Source organism: Bos indicus, chromosome 5 (genome assembly GCF_029378745.1).
Source record: "Bos indicus isolate NIAB-ARS_2022 breed Sahiwal x Tharparkar chromosome 5, NIAB-ARS_B.indTharparkar_mat_pri_1.0, whole genome shotgun sequence".
Taxonomy (NCBI): Eukaryota; Metazoa; Chordata; class Mammalia; order Artiodactyla; family Bovidae; genus Bos; species Bos indicus.
Window position 1 is genome coordinate 35609939 of NC_091764.1, and position 18111 is coordinate 35628049.

General features: G+C 37.9%; 1 protein-coding gene across 2 annotated transcripts in view; it reads left to right on the forward strand.

The window, feature by feature from the left end:
- Positions 1 to 18111, forward strand: part of NELL2 (neural EGFL like 2) — a 469663-nt gene that overhangs the window by 133495 nt on the left and 318057 nt on the right. For both annotated transcript variants that reach the window (XM_070789234.1, XM_019960750.2), the window contains one exon: positions 6799 to 6949. In XM_070789234.1, coding sequence (XP_070645335.1) covers positions 6799 to 6949 — 151 coding nt within the window. The remainder of the gene's footprint in view (positions 1 to 6798; positions 6950 to 18111) is intronic.

Here is an 18111-nt window from a genome sequence, read left to right on the forward strand (position 1 = left end):
GATGACCCAAAAGCCAGATCAGGGCAATCAGAAGCTCCTCACCCTCTCCCATCCTTGAAATGTGCATTCCAGGGTACCCACAGTGGGAGCTCTTTTCAACCATACGGCCACCTTGAAGAAGCAATGTGTTTTTGAGACCATCTGGGAGTTATATGTGACTGAACCCAGTTTAAGGTTTCTATATAAACTTTTAAGATTCTGGTAGGCAAGTGTGGAGATCTGTTCATCTTGCAACTGCCCAAGACAAGCCTGGTGTCTAAGTTCCTTTGTTTGTTAAACCTGCCACCTATCAATCTGAAGCTGTCTACCTCTTCCTACAGTCTCTCTTTGCCCTCTGTGTATGTGGCCAGTTTTAGATTTCATTCAGGAAGTTCCTGAAGTTTTGAACCAACAAGTTCCTCATATAGTAAGTTGATAGACATCAGCTCTGATTTTGAGCCTCTAGTGGAGATGAGTGATTTGGTTTCTCTGCACTGCTTTCCTTATCTGTAATTTTTACTACTGTAGAGCTACTAATCCCATTTATTCAAAGTTGCTGTGAGGCTTAAATGAGATTGCTCATGTTGAAAGACTTTGCAAACTGTATATTCTGTGTTAGTCCAGTTTTTATGGCTTTTAAAATTTTTATTTTGCCTTTAAAGTTTTGGACTCTAAAGGCATGGGAATATTGAAGGGAGAGCAAGAGCAATAGACAATAATGATAATAGTTATAACAGCATACGTTTCTAACCTGAATTTAGAAGACAACCTTTCCCAGTTAGAGACTGGGAAAATAGGGTATTTTGGTGAGTTTTGGAACATTCTAAGTTAACCATTCTATGCCTGAGATAGACTGTTTTTAATGATTGAATCTGCACATTTTATCTGTATTAGTCTGATTATGTGGCAGGAAATCAATTTAGGTTTCTACATACTGCAGATAGGAGAGAGACCTGTCAGGGAACAGAGACTCATTAGATTCATGATGGCAGTAGCAGTGATGCAGTTTAAGTGCAAAAGAAGAAAAGAATTATTAACAGTTGCTTTGTTATTGGGAGATGGACAGATTCCTTCTTTTACTACTAATGCACCAAAATTAGTACTTAAAGAAGCTCCAGTTGGATTCTTTATCAGTAAACATCCATATTTGTGACCACAGATACACTTGCATTCAGCTGCATTTTGATTTAGAAAGAAACCAGTCTCGCTCCATTTCACCCTCACTCTGTTTGTGTGTGTAGGGGGTTACTCTGCATTCACGTGTGAGCTCATGTCTTCATTCTGGAAGTCGCATGACTAAAAATGAATATTTTGATGTGATTGCTTCTGACATGCTTTATTATTTATTAATAACTACTTGAAAATGCCACTTGTGTTTTTGGTGGGATTTTTATGCACTGCACACAATAAATATGGAAAGCATGGAAACAAAGTTTTGCTTTAAATTCAAGCAGTTCTGCAATTAAAAAGACCTTGTATAGCATGGGCGTGTTGGTAAGTTCTTCTGTGCAGCTTCCTAGTAGTATTTAAAGACCCTTTTCTTAGCCTGTTTTTCTCTAAACAGGCAGTTCAAATGATCTTTGTCAGTTCTTCTTTGAAAAGAAATTCAATTCACTTTGACTTTTGTCCGTAAGAGAATGATCAGTTCTCTAGAAACAGAGGGTGGTAGGCAGGATTTATTCTAAGAATAATTTCATTGCCAGAAACTTTTTTTTATCAGACTCTTAAAACAATGCAGTGTTTACATTGCCCAAAATTTTATGTCAATTTTCATATGTGGAAACTTGTATTTTGTGGAGTGTGAGATACTTAGAATGAAAGTAAGCTCAGAAAGTCACAAGGGTATAATGGCTCTTGGTAGTTTGAGTAGGTACCACAGGCTCACTGCTTGTGAGAGTAATAATAATATGTATCATAATGTGAAAAGCCAACACATGGTGTTGCTACATGCCAAACACAGCTAGTCATCTGATAGCTGGCATTGGAAACTCATTATTCTGAGTTCAGAACCACCACACACATTCTATTTTTTATACGTGGTTCCTAACAGGAGGCCTTGTTGAGGAATTGCTTAATATATCCCTGAATTTAATTGTGAATTCTGAAAATTGAAATGATAACAAAAATAAAGTAGAATTATTCTCACATGGTGGTTTCTCTGCCTTGATTTTCTGGTGAGGAATAGAGTTGGGTCTTGAAGTAATAATCACGGGAACTAAGAAGTCTCTCTGAACATTATATAATCTTTGAGATGAAAATAAAAGGCAAGAATGCTAACTTTACGAATTGGGAAACAAATGCAAATGAGGAAAGTGACCTTTCTTAAAATCACTACTAAGCCAGTCACTTAAGAAACTAAAAATGTTATATAATTACTTTTTTCTACATTATTTTCTGTGTTCACATTCTTGAATTTACTTTTCTGCTTGTGAGAGGCAGTTGAGCATAGGTTAGGATGTGTTCAGAAGGCAGGGCAATTTAGTGGAAGGAATATGGGACCAAAAATTGTCATCCCCATTACACCTCTAGCATGCTGGATGCCTTTGGGTGACTCACAGAATTGTTCCTTGGTTTGCTTTTCCCATTGACAACTGTGATAACAGTTGTCCTTGTCAAGCTTTGTGAGAATAAAATGGAATGTGGGTTCAAAGGGGAAAATATATTATTTACACATTTTTGAAAGACAAATGTTGTATGGTATAGATGTGCAGCATTATGTAGTACGTATATAAAGTTAAATATGCTGTCCCTGCTGTTCTACAGATCTAGTGTCTTTATGGTCCATCCTTTTATCCTCCTCTCATTCCTGTGATTCCTATGATTTACTCAGGCATGCCTATCACTTTAGATGCTGTATTCCAATGACCTCTACATTTATACTGCCAACCTTGACCTCTCTCTTGAGATCAGGTTCTGTAGTGCCAGCCTCCTGCTGGACATGTCCCCATGCACGTCTCTGAACACCTCAGAATGACCGTTTCTAAAATTGAAATCCCATCTGGGTACCATTATGCTTGTCCTGCAGTTCCTTTCATTCAGTCTCTCAAGCTGGGAATTTTGGATTCAATTTTTTTCTTTTTTTTTTTACCTTTGGCATGTCTTTTATTGGTGACCAAATTATTTAGACTTTGCTTTCTAAAGACTTCTTGAATTCAACCCCTGCTAAGTTTTCTGAGCTACTCACAGAGTTCGGGCTCCCTTCAAGCCCTTGTTAGACTCAGACATAATGGATTCTTGAAAAACATGTTTTTCGGGGGGAACAATAGATATAAATATCATTAGGGTGAGGTAAGGGGTGGTGGAAGATGCTGTTCTATTGACAGAAAGCTGAAAATTATTCTGCTTCCTATAGGTGCTCTCCCTGTCTCATTCAATAACCCCCCTTCACTGTGTCTTAGGCTTCTGGACTAGGAATGCCAGATTCATGCCAGCCCCAGTTTTTAAACCTTTATAACCATGAACTTGGTTAATCAGGATGGAAAAAAAGAATTTCATTTTTCCTGTCAGTAAAGTGTAGATTGAATGGAGCTTCTGCAGGACATGTTCCATGTTGGAGGGTCTGTTCTTGCAAGTCATCCTAATCCTCATAGAGGGAGCAAAACAGGAAGTGTAATGGGCCAAGAGGAGAGCTTGGACAGGTGAGAGAGCTTGTCCTGAACTGTGACCCCATGAATGAATAGGTTTAAGTCTAAGCTGGATAGAGATCTTCTGGGACCCTGCCTACCACCCTGGTAGGATAAAGGATGGTTCTGCCTTGCAGGTCTCCTTAAGCACTTCCTGAATCTCAGTGCAAATAACATCTGGTGTTTACTTGGCCCTTCTTGCATCAGCGTTCCTGACAGGCAGTGAAATGACCAGTAAGTAGCTCTAAATCACCATTCCTGGTAAATGCCAAAACATGTGAAACTTAACGAAAAGTCAACAATCATGTGAATTATTAGTCTCTCAAGAGTTTTCCCTATGTTCATTTTTTTTTTTTTCAAATAACCTTCCATATGGCTACCAGAGAAATTTTTCCAAAATGAAGATTGAACAATTTTTACAAAATAATTTCCCTTCAACTACACTTGCCTTCACCATGTTTTCAACCATGGTGATGTACATTTTTACCAAGGATATTCAAATATAATCCATTTTTATGTCCTTCCTTTCATCATGGGTCAGTCTTCACATGTCATTTCATCTGAAAACAAGACAAACAAAACCCACAAAAATAATACAGCCTCTCAACCCTTCACGAATCTGACCCCAAAAGCAATGGAAAATAACAGAGGTTTTCTTTTGAGTAACAAATGATGAAACTTTCTAGAAATCCTCTTTAAGCATCTCTTCTCTAAAGTTCTTCCTTGTCAGGCAGCTGCTATCCTTTTCTCAGTTTCTTTCACTCATTATTGGAGCTTAACCTCACTGGGCCACGCCTTTGCTTCTATTGGTGGCTCTGATCATCATTTCCATATTCAATGTAGTTCTTCCTCTGTTTCTCTCCTTGGAGTCCCCATCTATCACCCTGTTCAGCAAGACAAAGGATTTTGCTCAAGCTCTACCTTGAATCAACTCAAGCCTGAAAAGGGGAGGGGAGGGGGGAGCATAATAAATATTTATAATTCAATTTTAATTTGCTTCTATCTATAAGTTAGAATGAAGTTTTGGAATTTGTGAATAATTCACTTGTATGTAAATTGGAGTAGATTAAAAGTTAACACTAGGTAAATTCTTCTCAGAGTCACATCTTATGTGCCTCCTTGAGGCAGCAGAAGGTTTTGGAGCTCAGAGGAATTGGATTGCATCTCTGCAAAGCCTCTCTTCTCCTTCCTGGAGTCTGGGGAGAAAGTATTACACTAACCATGGCTGAAATTGCAGATTATTGTTATGCTTTTTGTTGTGACTGTGGGATAGAACTGAAGAAGTTTATTTTTGGAAACACCGAAGTTTCTTTGTCCTGAAACTTTGAACCAGTATCCTGAACCTGATTTCCTTGTCCTGGGTTAGGTGCCTGTTCCTGAATCAGTTACTGTGGACAGGAAGAGGTGATGCTGTGATAGATCAGAATCCTTCTAACACAGAGGAAGCTGTGGGTTAGGAGTGAGGTGGGATGGTTTTTCAGTGGTACATAAGAATTATTATTATTTATTTTAATTTTTGCACCCAGAGATTAAATCGTGGATGATGACAAAGACAAGTATCTGTTACACTGGCACACAAAGCCCTGCCTATCCTATCCAACTTTCCTGCCCAGCTCCATTCTGCAGTGGCTGCTGTTTGGTTTTTCAGCCGTATCATGCCCTTTCACACCTCTCTGCTTTTTCATCAGCTATTTCTATGGCTGGAATGGTTTTCCCTCTCTTCTCTACCTGGTGAAGAAGTTGAAAGTGTTAGTCACTCAGTCATGTCTGCCTCTTTGTGACCCCATTGCCTGTAGCCCGCCAGGCTTCTCTGTTCCTGGGATTCTTCAGGAAAGAATCCTGGGGTGGGTAGCCATTCACTTCTCCATGCAATCTTCCCAAGCCAGGGATCAGACCCGGGTCTCCTTCATTGCAGGTGGATTCTTTACCGTCTCCTCCTGACCAAATGCCATTTGTTTTATGAGCTCCTTCCCTCCAACTGATGTTGGCTACTTTTCCCTCTGTGATCCAAGAACACTTTGTATTTACCTGAAAGAACACTTTGTATTTATGCTGAAAATGACAGCATTTCTTTTATTTTATTAGGATTATTTGTCCCCTATATTTTATGACTATCTTGAGGGCTTCTCCATGTCTGTGCATTCCCAGTGATGGACACAAGCCAGATGGTTACATTTTATTCCATAAATTTATGGGGCTGGAAAAGTGGGAACGTTAGATTAATCCCGTAATCTCTGTTTCATCAAGGTAGTTATTCTGAACCTGATTTCTGCTACACTGTTCCGAAAGGTATGCTTGGCAATGTGTGGGAGAACTTTGGGTTGTCACAGTGACTAGGATTGGGTGCCACTGGCATTCTCTGGGGGTAGAACCAGGGGTTCTACAACTAGGAAAGTGTTGTGCTTTGTTGGAAGATGGCTTGAATGATAGGCTTTGTCATGTCCACTAAGTCTGTCCCTGGCTATTTTCCCCATATCCTGTGAGTCTTGAGGTTGGAGCTGCAAGACTAAACCAAAGAGAAGTGCAGGATAAAAATCTACTCTCCCACTCAAATCTCTTGTCTAGTTGCTCTTTAAACCAGGGGAGAGGGACGTGGGAATTAAGTTCTCTGCATTGCTTTCAAAAATATGGTATGATAATTTGATCTTAACGTTTCATCCAGTGCACAGAAGGCTGAGAGTGACTAATTTCAATGATCTTTTTAAAAATCTATTTATAGCAAGCCTTCTGGCTATAGATATCAATGTGTAAGGTAGCGCATTGATTTAAATCCAGTTTTCTGTCATAAGGTGTCAGAAAAGCTAAATGGCTCTATCATGGTCTCTTAGGTCCTTTTTTCGGAAGGACATCTTTCTGTTCTGTTTTGACACTGATGTGGCCATGGTATCCAGGATATAGGAAGAGTGTGAGCAGAAAACTTGGAAGCTCACTTCTTCAAACAGGCTTTTTTGACAGGCTTCTTTGATTCCTTGTCTCAAAGACATTTTTGAAAAAAGATCCCTGAAATACAAGCTCAGTCATTCATGTGGTTTACTGTCTGTGTTATGTGTAGCAAAAAGTGTTTTTTAAAGAATTTACCAGGAGAGTCTGGAGCTTGATATTTATCAGCAATTACTTGTAATGTTTCTGAAAGATGTTGCCTATAAAGGATAAAGGACCACATTCTAGTCTATTTACTGTTTGTTTCCCTTTTTAGATACTCCCAGAAGTATAAAAGCCTCCACTGCTACAGCTGAACAGTTTTTTCAGAAGCTGAGAAATAAACATGAGTTTACTATTCTGGTGACCCTAAAACAGACCCACTTAAATTCCGGAGTGATCCTTTCCATTCACCATTTGGATCACAGGTATGTGTGACTGCTGGAGTTTCCTGTGTTTTCATTTTATATAGTGAAATTAACACATTAAAGAGAACTAAATAAAAGTGAGATAACAGGGTTGGTTTAAAACAGCAAGAATAATTTTGCTATATTATGCAAAATCACAAACACAGGTAATTGAGATCAGCCTAAAAGCAGAAGGAGCTGCTGTTTTTGGTGTTGCTAAGAGCATACAGAAGTTACCATTTTATTAAAACCCATTTATTAATCACTAACTTCTTCATGAGATATGCTATTCAATGTTAAAGTCAAGCAAACTTCTTAATTGATAAACAGATAGCCACAAAAATACTGTATTCTATTTCTTTAAGATATTGCTTGGGTTTAGAGTTTAATAGTCTTAAAATTTTAATCACGGACAAATACATTCTTTTTCAACATGTTCTTAGACTGTGATAGTTACAGCTATTCTTGGATGTGTGTTGAATCAAAATGCTATCTGGTATTTCCTAGTTTCTCGCACATGTGAGAAACATGATTTGGGAGCTGGTGGGAGTAGTGAGGAGGAGTGGAGAGGGAGAAGAAAAAATTCATTCATGACACTTAGAATGTACATAAATTGCTGCTAAATAATATCAAGCAAGTTAAAGTGATTCCTTCCTGAAAGAATAGCCAGGGTTCTGACAATGAAATTTCTTTCATTGTTCGTATTTTGAGTACCCACTTTGTGACTCTTGGTAGACCTTGGGGCAAATTACATAACCTCAGTTTCCTCATCTATAGTACAGGGATGGTAGTAATACCTTCTTCATAGATTGTTGTGAGGGTCAAAGAGTTTATATATGTAAAGTGTTTTACATATATAATGGATTTAATGTGATGTGAGCAGAAACCTCTTTTCCTGGTTTCCCTTATGAGAGATGGGACAGTCTGGGACTTTGCAAATCTTTGCTAAACACTGAAGGCCAAATATATGTGGAGAACAAAATATAGAAAATCAACTCATAGAATAGGGTTTCTGATCACATTCTGCCTAGATTACTCACAGTATTTAAGATCCCATCTAATTTTATCTTTAACCCCAAAGGATTATGGTAACATCTCAAGCCTCTCACTTGGGTTTTTTTCCTCCCAGGTTTTGGCTTGTTTTTCGGAGGAGGATGTCACCCAAACATTCACTGAGTAGTTGACTTAGTAAAAAGGGAGAGTTCCATCTCCCAAGGATTCACTAGGATTTTCCCTCTTGGTATGTTTCTGTTCCTTGTCTTCAGGTGATTGATATCCTTGCTTATACCACTGTGACCCTGCCCTTCTCCACTGGGCTTTGGGCAACATGATTCACATACAGCAAAGGATATTGTTCCTTCACAGAGCAGCCTGATTTATTTCTGATTATTTCTGTTTGCTGAGAAAATTTCCCCTGTATTTCAGGCACTATATTTTTCTGCCCTGTGGCTTTTTCCCACTACCCCATTTGTAGATATTGAAAGGATGTGGTGGGGTCCAGCTGCTTGCTGCTCAAAAGCCAATAAACAGGCCAGGTTGGTGGAAAGGAAAGTTTGCTTTATTTCAGATGCCAGCAACTGGAAACGGGGCAGATTCAGATGGCTATCTGTCCAAAAACCAGCTCCTCCCCGCTGGCAACCAGTGGGGCAACAGCTTTTATAGACAGGAGGGGGCTACGTGCAGAGACAGCACAGCCAGCTCCGACAGTCATCTTCAAATTGGTCATCAGTGGTCTGACCAGTGTCATCTTGGTTGTTTTAGGTGTGGTTAATCTTCAGTTTCAAGGTCCACTTGTTCCCTTTTCTTTGAGACCAATTCTCAAAATCGTGGCAGCTTATGTCCAGGGCACAGTCTTGTCATCATGCAGTTAACTTCTCCGCCTGGTGTTTTGGTATCTGTAAGATAGCTCACTGGATATGCCTCAGAATATTATCTATAGCCCTTGAGAAAGTGCTAGAGGTCCTTGACTTTGCTTAATGACTGCATTATTATTTGGTTTCCTTTGATTGTTTTCTTTTGTTTCCATCTGTTCTCACTTTTCTGATTAAACTTATTCTTTGACTAAAGTTTTCCACAGACAAAAGGCAGGCAGAGGACATGGTGGGGAGAGCAAAGACCGCAGGGTCCTGCTTTGTTTCATAGGGATGTGAAACTCACCCATCCTTCTTCCAGGTGATACCCTCAAAACCATCCCTTCTAAATGGACAATGTTTTGTTTGGTCCTTGGGTTGAATATATTAACTCTACAAATGCTTGACCAGCATGGATTTCATATTATCTATGTACTTTCTATCTGATGCTTCTTACAACAGTTTCAAATTTTTTTTTTTTAGCACCTTAGACATAGTAAGGGTATATTGATATCCCCAGCCTTTATCAGATAGGTCCTTGAAGGCAGATTGGTGTCAGACAGATCCTTTCTTACTGTTCCTATAAAGTAGACTTGTTAAAATGATATGTAGGGCTTTATATTGACTTATTTCAATTAAAAATAATGTTTACTTTTTTCAAATTAGCATAGCGATGTATTTTCATTGTAGAAAAATTGGAATACTGGTAAGTATAACAAAGAAATAGGAGAACTCATACAAATCATATCACCCGAAGAAGACTATGTTGAAATTGTCATATTTTAATCCAGAATTGTCTTTGTACAGAGATATGCCGTATTTTGTTTGATCAATTTCTTACTTGTGGGTACTTAACTCATTTCTTTTTTAACTTTAATAAATAGCACCAACGTGAATATATTTATATGAATCGTTGTGCTTAGCTCTCATGCTTTCGAGTTATTCTTGCTAAATTTATTATTAATTATTCATTTATATTATCTATAAATTTGATAACATTTACATAAATAAATACTGCATTTGAGATATAGGATATTTTTTATAATATTAAAATCATCTGTATTGGTAATTCACTTTCTCATTTGCTTAGCAGCAGCAGCAGCAGTAAGCAAATTATTAAAGGCTTATCATGTGCCAGGCAGGGTGCTCAGTGCATTCCATGTGTTAATTCCTGTTATCATCATGTATTAGATAATGGTTCAGAGTATGGACCTGGAGCTGGACTGTGTGCATTCCAGTCATAGCTCTAAGACTGACTGGCTTTGTGACTCATGTAAATTTCATACCTCTTCTGAACCTCAGGTTCCTCATCTGTAAATTCATATAAAGTACTTGATAATCCTAGAGAAAAAATTCCACAGAAGTCGATCATATGGCAAAGTCATTATTCTCATTATCATTTTACAGATAGGAAAAATAAGCATTAGAGATTAAGTTGTCACCGTATAAAGATACCAAATAGTTATTGCCTATATTCCCCACACTGTGCATTGCATACTCATGACTCATTTATTTTATAACTGGAAGTTTGTACCTCTGAGTCTCCCTCACTTATTTATCTCCTCCCCTCAAACCCTCTCTACTCTGACCACCACCTGTTTGTATCTATAACTCTGTTTTGTTATGTTGATTGTTTTAGGTTTTACATTCCATATATGAGTGAAATCATGCAGCATTTGTCTTTCTCTGACTTATTTCACAGTTGGCATCATTCCGATTCTTGAGTCCAGAATTTTTAACCTGTCCACTGTGATAGCTCCTGACCTCATGTTACCCTCCCAAACCTTGTGCTTTGTTGTGTTTTTTTCCCTATTATTATTGCTGACATTATCTTTCTTTCCTTAAGTCTTATTCGCACCGGTCTCTTTAGTTTCATCATTTCCTGAATGCTTGTTTATTCTCTGCTGATTTTTACAAAAGATTAAAGTGGTATATAGAGAGATATCTATCTGGGCTTCCCTGGTGGCTCAAATGGTAAAGAATCTTCCTGCAATGTGGGACACCCAGGTTCGATCCCCTGGAGAAGGGAATGGCTACCCACTCTAGTATTGTTGCTGGAGAACTCCATTAACAGAGGAGACTGGCAGGCTGTAGTCCATGGGGTGGCAAAGAGTTGGGTACAACTGAACAACTAATACTTTCACTTTTACTTTCATAGAGATATGTACAGGACAATAAGATAAAAATAAAATGAAATATACAAATTAGGGCAAAGAAAAAATAGACACCCAGTTGGGTGATTAAGGAAATGCAACTATTCTTAATTTTGAGGGCAGAGACGTATTTCTCCTATGACCTATTTTTATTTTTTTTAGTTACTCAGCTCTTTTATTTTCATTTAACTTTTGAAGCCTCCTGTGACCTTTTATGGGAAAATGTATTGAGTGCCTTTAAAGGATCAAGTTCAGAAGACCTTGTGTCAACTGGTTGCATTACCACACAGTGCGCTTCAGAAAAATCAAGTCTATAACAATGCCAGTAACATGCATCTATGTTGAGGGTGTTTGAAGCAATACTGCCTGCAAGGCCTTAGGCAGCGTGCACGAAACTTCTGTGCAACCAAGTTTTACTGCTCAAGATGACAATAGCACCTCCTGTATGAAATCCTGATAAAATACCTTGTCTTCCAGGCAATAGTCCACATAGATTGCTTTTTCAAATGTCTTGAAAATATTAAATTCAAGTTAGACTTCTCTGATATATCCCAAGTTAGAGTTATTCTTTGTTGACAGTTAAGTGAGACTTAGTATTGAGCTTCAGCAGCAATTGAGTTGGAGGAAATACTGGCATTTTTTTTTACAAAAATTGAGGAGCCAACAAGGACATGCCCGAACAGAAGGTACCTATGTTTGGCTATGGTAACTGAAGTAGGTGATTCCCAAGGCCAGGGCCAGGCTTTTCCTGGGGAAGTAGCACAAGTTCCACTCTCAAGTACTGATGGATGAATCCTCTAGAATGTGGAAGTTTTAATTATGCTGCAAATTTGAAACGTTACATGTAATACTTATAGTGAATTTTACAAATTAGGAAAAATCACAAAGAAGGAAGCAAAAATCATCAGTAATTTTACTCTACTGGGGATCAGATCAGATCAGTTTTTACTAATACTTTCAGTTATACATGTCTATTTAAAATGAATAGATATACTATTTAAAATAGTATAGCCCTGGAGAAGGAAATGGCAACCCACTCCAGTACTCTTGCCTAGAAAATTCCATGGATGGAGGATCCTGGTGGGCTACAGTCCATGGTGTCACAAAGAGTCGGACATGATTGAGTGACTTCATGACTTCACGACTATTTAAAAAAGTGAATCACACTGGACATAATATTTTATAGCTTTTTAAAATTTAGCAAAGTATTTTGAGGATTATCCCATTGAATAAACATTTGTTTATAATCTATTTGTTAAAGACCAAAGAGTATTCCATTGCCAGATGTAAAGGAGGAGTGCAGGAGGAAAAGATTGGGAGTTTGGGATTAGCAGATGCGAACTGTTACATATGCAATGGGTAAACAATGGCCTGATATACAGCACAGGGAACTATATTCAATATATTGTGATAATGTAATGAAAAAGAATATGTATGTGTAACTGAATCACTTTGCTGTACAGCAGAAATGAACACAGCATTGTAAATCAAGTATACTCCAATAAAATAAAAAAAAGCCAAACGAAGTATCCCCAGAGTGTTAAATTTTAATCAGTAGAACTATCTGAGGTAGCCACTAAGATGACTAGTTTGCAAAACATATCCTGGATAAGTGAATACATTTATGTGCTTCATGGGATGGTCAGCTGTAAACTAGTTAAATGTTGAAGAATGGCCATCAGAATAAACAAGAGATCTGTTATCCTTTACCTGGCAGTGATTAGATGTGGGTCCAGCTCTCCATCACATCTGTCTTAGTTCACAGAAGAGCTCTTCCTGCTTATTTCCTAGTTGCTTTTGGGGATGGTTGTGGTGAGGTGGTAGCATTCCGCTGACTTTGAGTTCTTGACTGCTTGGTAGAAAGCAATAACTTGAATGATTCCCCATTAATAAGGCTCTGTGAGTTCAACCACATAGTGCCTGCTATGGAATAAACCCTAAATAAACATTAATGTTACTACTAGAGATGAGATGCTGCTGCTTCCCTGATCCTCATGTCAGTGCCTGACTTCACTTTCATTTCCATGCGATTGATGATAGTGAGTTCCGAGATATCTGGCTATTTGCGGCTTGCTCTGATGCCAGATGCAGTAAGGAGAATCAGAGAGAAATAGAGGCTGTGGGTTATGTCAGCTCCAGTACTGGCAGAGATGAAGAAAAGTGGCATCATTCAGCAGGAGTATAAATGCCGGGCACAGAGGCCTGTCTGCTCATCATCTATGTGTCATTCCCTTTCTTTCTGCTCATCCAAAGCGTGTTCACACTCCAGAACTTCACGCAGTGCTCCATGAAGCTTTTACTGACCTTCCCAGTCTACATTCATCACTTCCTCCATGAACCTCCAATGCCTTTTTGAAATTTGGGCCACTCCTTTTGCCATTCTAACATATAACATCTTACCTTGTTTCAATGTTTCACATATATACATATGTATTATTTACATATGAGACACTAGAAATATCATTTACTGCCTTTGATCACAATCATAGCAATTATTTATTGAAGATTTAAAAAGTTAAAATTTTAAAAAATTGGTAACACATTCTGTGGTTCAAAATTGAAAAGACACCATAGGATATAGAGAAAAAAGGCTACCTCCATCCATGTCCATGGGTACTTGATTTCTGTCCCTGGGGCCAACCACTATTATCCTTAAAAGACATTTTGAAAATAAGAAAAACATAAACAGGAAAATATCTCTCAGCCCATCAGTGGTGTGCTGGAGTGGGCTGGTACTGGCTGACAGGAGTTGAAACTTTGTGAGCTGACTGACATTACTGCTGTAGCTTGAAGAAGGCTATGGACATCAGCAAGTGCTACAGAGCAGAGCTTTTTAAAAAATATGCATTTTTATTGATTATTCTTTTTTTAATGAGTCCACTTTTTTATATTTTCTATCTTCCCTAAAGAAATGGATAAATGAACCAGTATCTCAGAATTATTTCTCTAGAGAACAGAGAGCCAAACGTTAAACATTTGCCAGTGTCACTGTGTGTAGTTCTGGCATCTAGAGACAACCACAACAACTCTCCAGGATGTAGCTTTCTAATCCTTTTCCCAGGTGTACTTATGCATTTGTGTGAAATTGTATGTAGCTGACAACATTGTTTTATTAGATTTTTTTTCCCTTTGTTGTGGAGGATTACACATAAAGTTTGCATACTCCATTTCACCTGCCATGCTGTCATGCAAAGTTAGATGCTAAATAAATATTTGGTGGATGAAGAAATGAGTGAAAGATCAAGAGAAAGATCATCATGACTGGACCAGGAATCGTAAATGACATGAGGAAGTTTTCTCCAGGCTAGGGCAAATGATCTGGAGAATGTTCAAATTGCTCTATTGATGCAGGGTGCCTAATCTGTCCTGAAATGTCATTAGCTCTAAGCATGAGGATTTCACTAACTGGCAGGTCCTGCCTCCAAATGACAAGTTCTTAGCGAATAACGACACCTATAATGAGCTACATGGCAACATCTCAGCCACAGTGTAAAAACTGGAAACCTAATCACACAACTTTGTTGGTTTGGACATAGGAGACTAATGGATGTGCTCTGGGTTCGGGGGTGTCTGAAGTGAGCTAAAAGCAGGATGGAAGTGGGAAAGGCAGGCATCACAGTATCTTGGGATTGAAAGTGGGCTTAAGTCACATCTTGGTATTGAAACACAGCTTGAAACAAAGTGGCATCATTATGAAGCTGCTAGGAACCTTGTCAGGGCTTCCCTAGTGGCTCAGATGGTAAAGAATCTTCTTGTAATGCGGGAGACCCAGGTTCAATGCCTGGGTTGTGAAGGTCTGCTGGAGGAGGGAATGGCTACCCACTCCAGTATTCTTGGAGCTTCCCCGGTGGCTCAGACGGTAAAGAATCTTCCTGCAACATGGAAGACCCGGGCTTGATTCCTGGGTTGGAAGAAAGGAATGGCTACCCCACTTTTGCTCATTAGCAGTACCCTGGTGCACTGTGTGTAGGATCTCATTTGGTCTCCCAACCTGAGATGCAGGTTTCAAATGATGTTTTCAAGTAGGAGCTGCTATTAAAAACTGGACCACAAATGTCATGTGAATACAGTGTAAAAAGGCTGTTGGCTCTTCTGTCATGTCTGTATATGTTTAACCAACAATAGTTTTACCTAAAAAAAACAGACAGTAACATACGGTACTTTATGTCTGAAAGAATTAAGACCCATAGGCAGATCAAAGGAGTTTTCTCATCATTACAGTTTTCTGACTATTGTGTTTTGAAAGGAATAAAAAAAGACTATAGAGAAATAATTCTATGATGTTAGTTCACTTACTTATGTATACCAGAAACATAGAAGAGAAATATGAAAACAGTAAATACTCATTGAAAAGTGAAAGTGTATTTGTAAGTAAAAATGCATAATAAAATTTCCCCAAATTCCAAAAGGACTGTTTTGTTTTTCCATTTTACAAAACTACAGTTTCTTCAGAATAAGTAAAATCCTTTTGTTGTCCTTTGGTGCTGATTTGGTACAGTCCCCTAGATTATATTCTGTGATTTATAATACTTCTCTTAAGATTGTCTTGGGATTTATATATATAAATTGATTTTCATGGGATTAATATTAGAAAATTTCCTGATATGCAGATATTATCTATGCTTCTAACTTTGAATGTTTTGCAAATAGGATACATGGAAATAATTTACGGCAGTAGGTGTGCAACTATATACAGAACTGTCTTGCAGTTTGCCATGGTCTTCTATATTAATAAACTTAAGGTGAAATAAATGAGATTTTTTTCAACTCTCTTAGTAGTAATTATTGTACATTTTGAATGAGTAAGAATGTTTTTATGTATGAGGCTGATAAAATATGTCTTCATATTTGTGAGTGAGCGTCATGTATTAAGCCATTTCTTACTTGATATTACTCAGTAAAAATTAAATTTACTGGCAATATTTGCTTGGCTTAATGGTTCTGAACTAAAAGATGACTGTTTATTTTGGATAAAATTACCAGACTGATGTTATAGTTACTATACTCTTTATTTTTTGGTTGCACTTTACTTAATAAATAACATTAAACATAATAGGATTTATAAATTAAAATTTCAAACCCAAATTCTACATAATTAAAAAAAACTGCCCTTATATTGTGTTCTCTTAAAGTGTGTTTCAACATTATTATCTCTAACAAAATTGCATCTTTAATTATTAGGAAAGTTGCAATATATATTCTAATGTGGTTAAACCTACATATACCATTCATTATAAGGCAGGGTGAGTTGCTCATCAAAGAAACTCAGTTGAAGTTAAGACTCAGCAAGCAAATGAGATTTCTCTTATTACTTATATGTACCAAATTTTTATATAGGTTAAGTGATAGAAAGAATATAGAGAGCTAATATAATTAATAAACTAGTATAATATAGTTAATATAGAGAGGTTATTTCATGGAGCACAGATCTCTTTCTCATGCTGAAGAAGCAAGGCATTCTTCTTCTGGTCAGCATTCCATTCTTTCTTCAGAGCCAATGAGTGAATCCATTGGCTGCTGCTGCTGCAACTAACCATGGACTAAGCAGCCATACTCACAGCCACACATCACATGTGTGGGCTATTCACTTCCCTAGACAGAGATGAAGAGGGCTGGGGTATTTCTGGGTTCCTTCTTGTTTTGACCATATCCAGTTATCAGGCCTCAAATAGCTTGGGCCATTATGAGACCCTTCTGTGGCATCCATCTTGTACCTTGTACTTCCTTACCTGCTCTCTTCACTCGGCATGATAGAATACCAGTCCCTTGGCTGTATTGGCCCATGTATCTACTAAAATACAGTTTGCTACTAATTATTTTAAGGTATTTTTCTTACACTAAAAATACTTCTAATAATTAAATTTTTAAAAATATGATTCTTCACTTGGGAATGGAAACTTTCAGAATGTTATTTTAATTCTTTTTTTTCCTTTAATAAGCCCTTGAGATTTTATTATTTTCACTTTCATCATTTTTGATGATGCTGACATGTTTAAATTTTAGGGGGAAGCAGATCTCCCAGATTGCCTTCAAGTAATAAGTTTATGACTAAATGATTTACCTACTGTGTTTCATATAGAATCTTTATGAAATGATATTGAAATGAATGAAGTTTTTTTTTTTTTTCAGTTATTACCCCAGAATTTGTCTAGGATGAATTCTAAGAAATGCAATTTGTTGGGTAACTGGTTATAATAGATTTTTCCTGTATGTTAGATAATATTTTTTTTTCTTTTTAGATACACAGTGTCTGTGTGTGCATGCTCAGTTGTGCCTGACTCTTTGTGACCCCATGGACTGTAGCCTGCCAGGCTCCTCTGTTCATGGAATTCTATAGGCAAGAATACTGGAGTAGGTTGCTGTGCCCTTCTTCAGGGGATCTTCCAGACCCAGGGATTGAACCTGGGTCTCCTGCACTGCAGGCATATTCTTTATCATCGAGAGCCACTAGGGACTAAACTATCAAAATAAGAAAGTGATGAGTTAGAATGGACTGTGACTATAACCAACTACTATGGCTATTTCAATCAGTGCAAAAAAAATAGAGGAAAACAACAGAATGGGAAAGACTAGAGATCTCTTCAAGAAAATTAGAGATACCAAAGGAACATTTCATGCAAAGATGGGCTCAATAAAGGACAGAAATGGTATGGACCTAACAGAAGCAGAAGATATTAAGAAGAGGTGGCAAGAATACACAGAAGAACTGTACAAAAAGATCTTCATGACCCAGATAATCATGATGGTGTGATCACTCACCTAGAGCCAGACATCCTGGAATTTGAAGTCAAGTGGGCCTTAGAAAGCATCACTATGAACAAAGCTAGTGGAGGTGATGGAATTCCAAATAGCTCAGGATTTGACCTATTTCAAATCCTGAAAGATGATGCTGTGAAAGTGCTGCACTCAAATGCCAGCAAATTTGGAAAACTCAGCAGTGGCCACAGGACTGGAAAAGATCAGTTTTCATTCCAATCCCAAAGAAAGGCAATGCCAAAGAGTGCTCAAAGTACCACACAATTGCACTCATCTCACACGCTAGTAAAGTAATGCTCAAAATTCTCCAAGCCAGGCTTAAGCAATACGTGAACTGTGAACTTCCAAATGTTCAAGCTGGTTTTAGAAAAGGCAGAGGAACCAGAGATCAAATTGCCAACATCTGCTGGATGGTGGAAAAAGC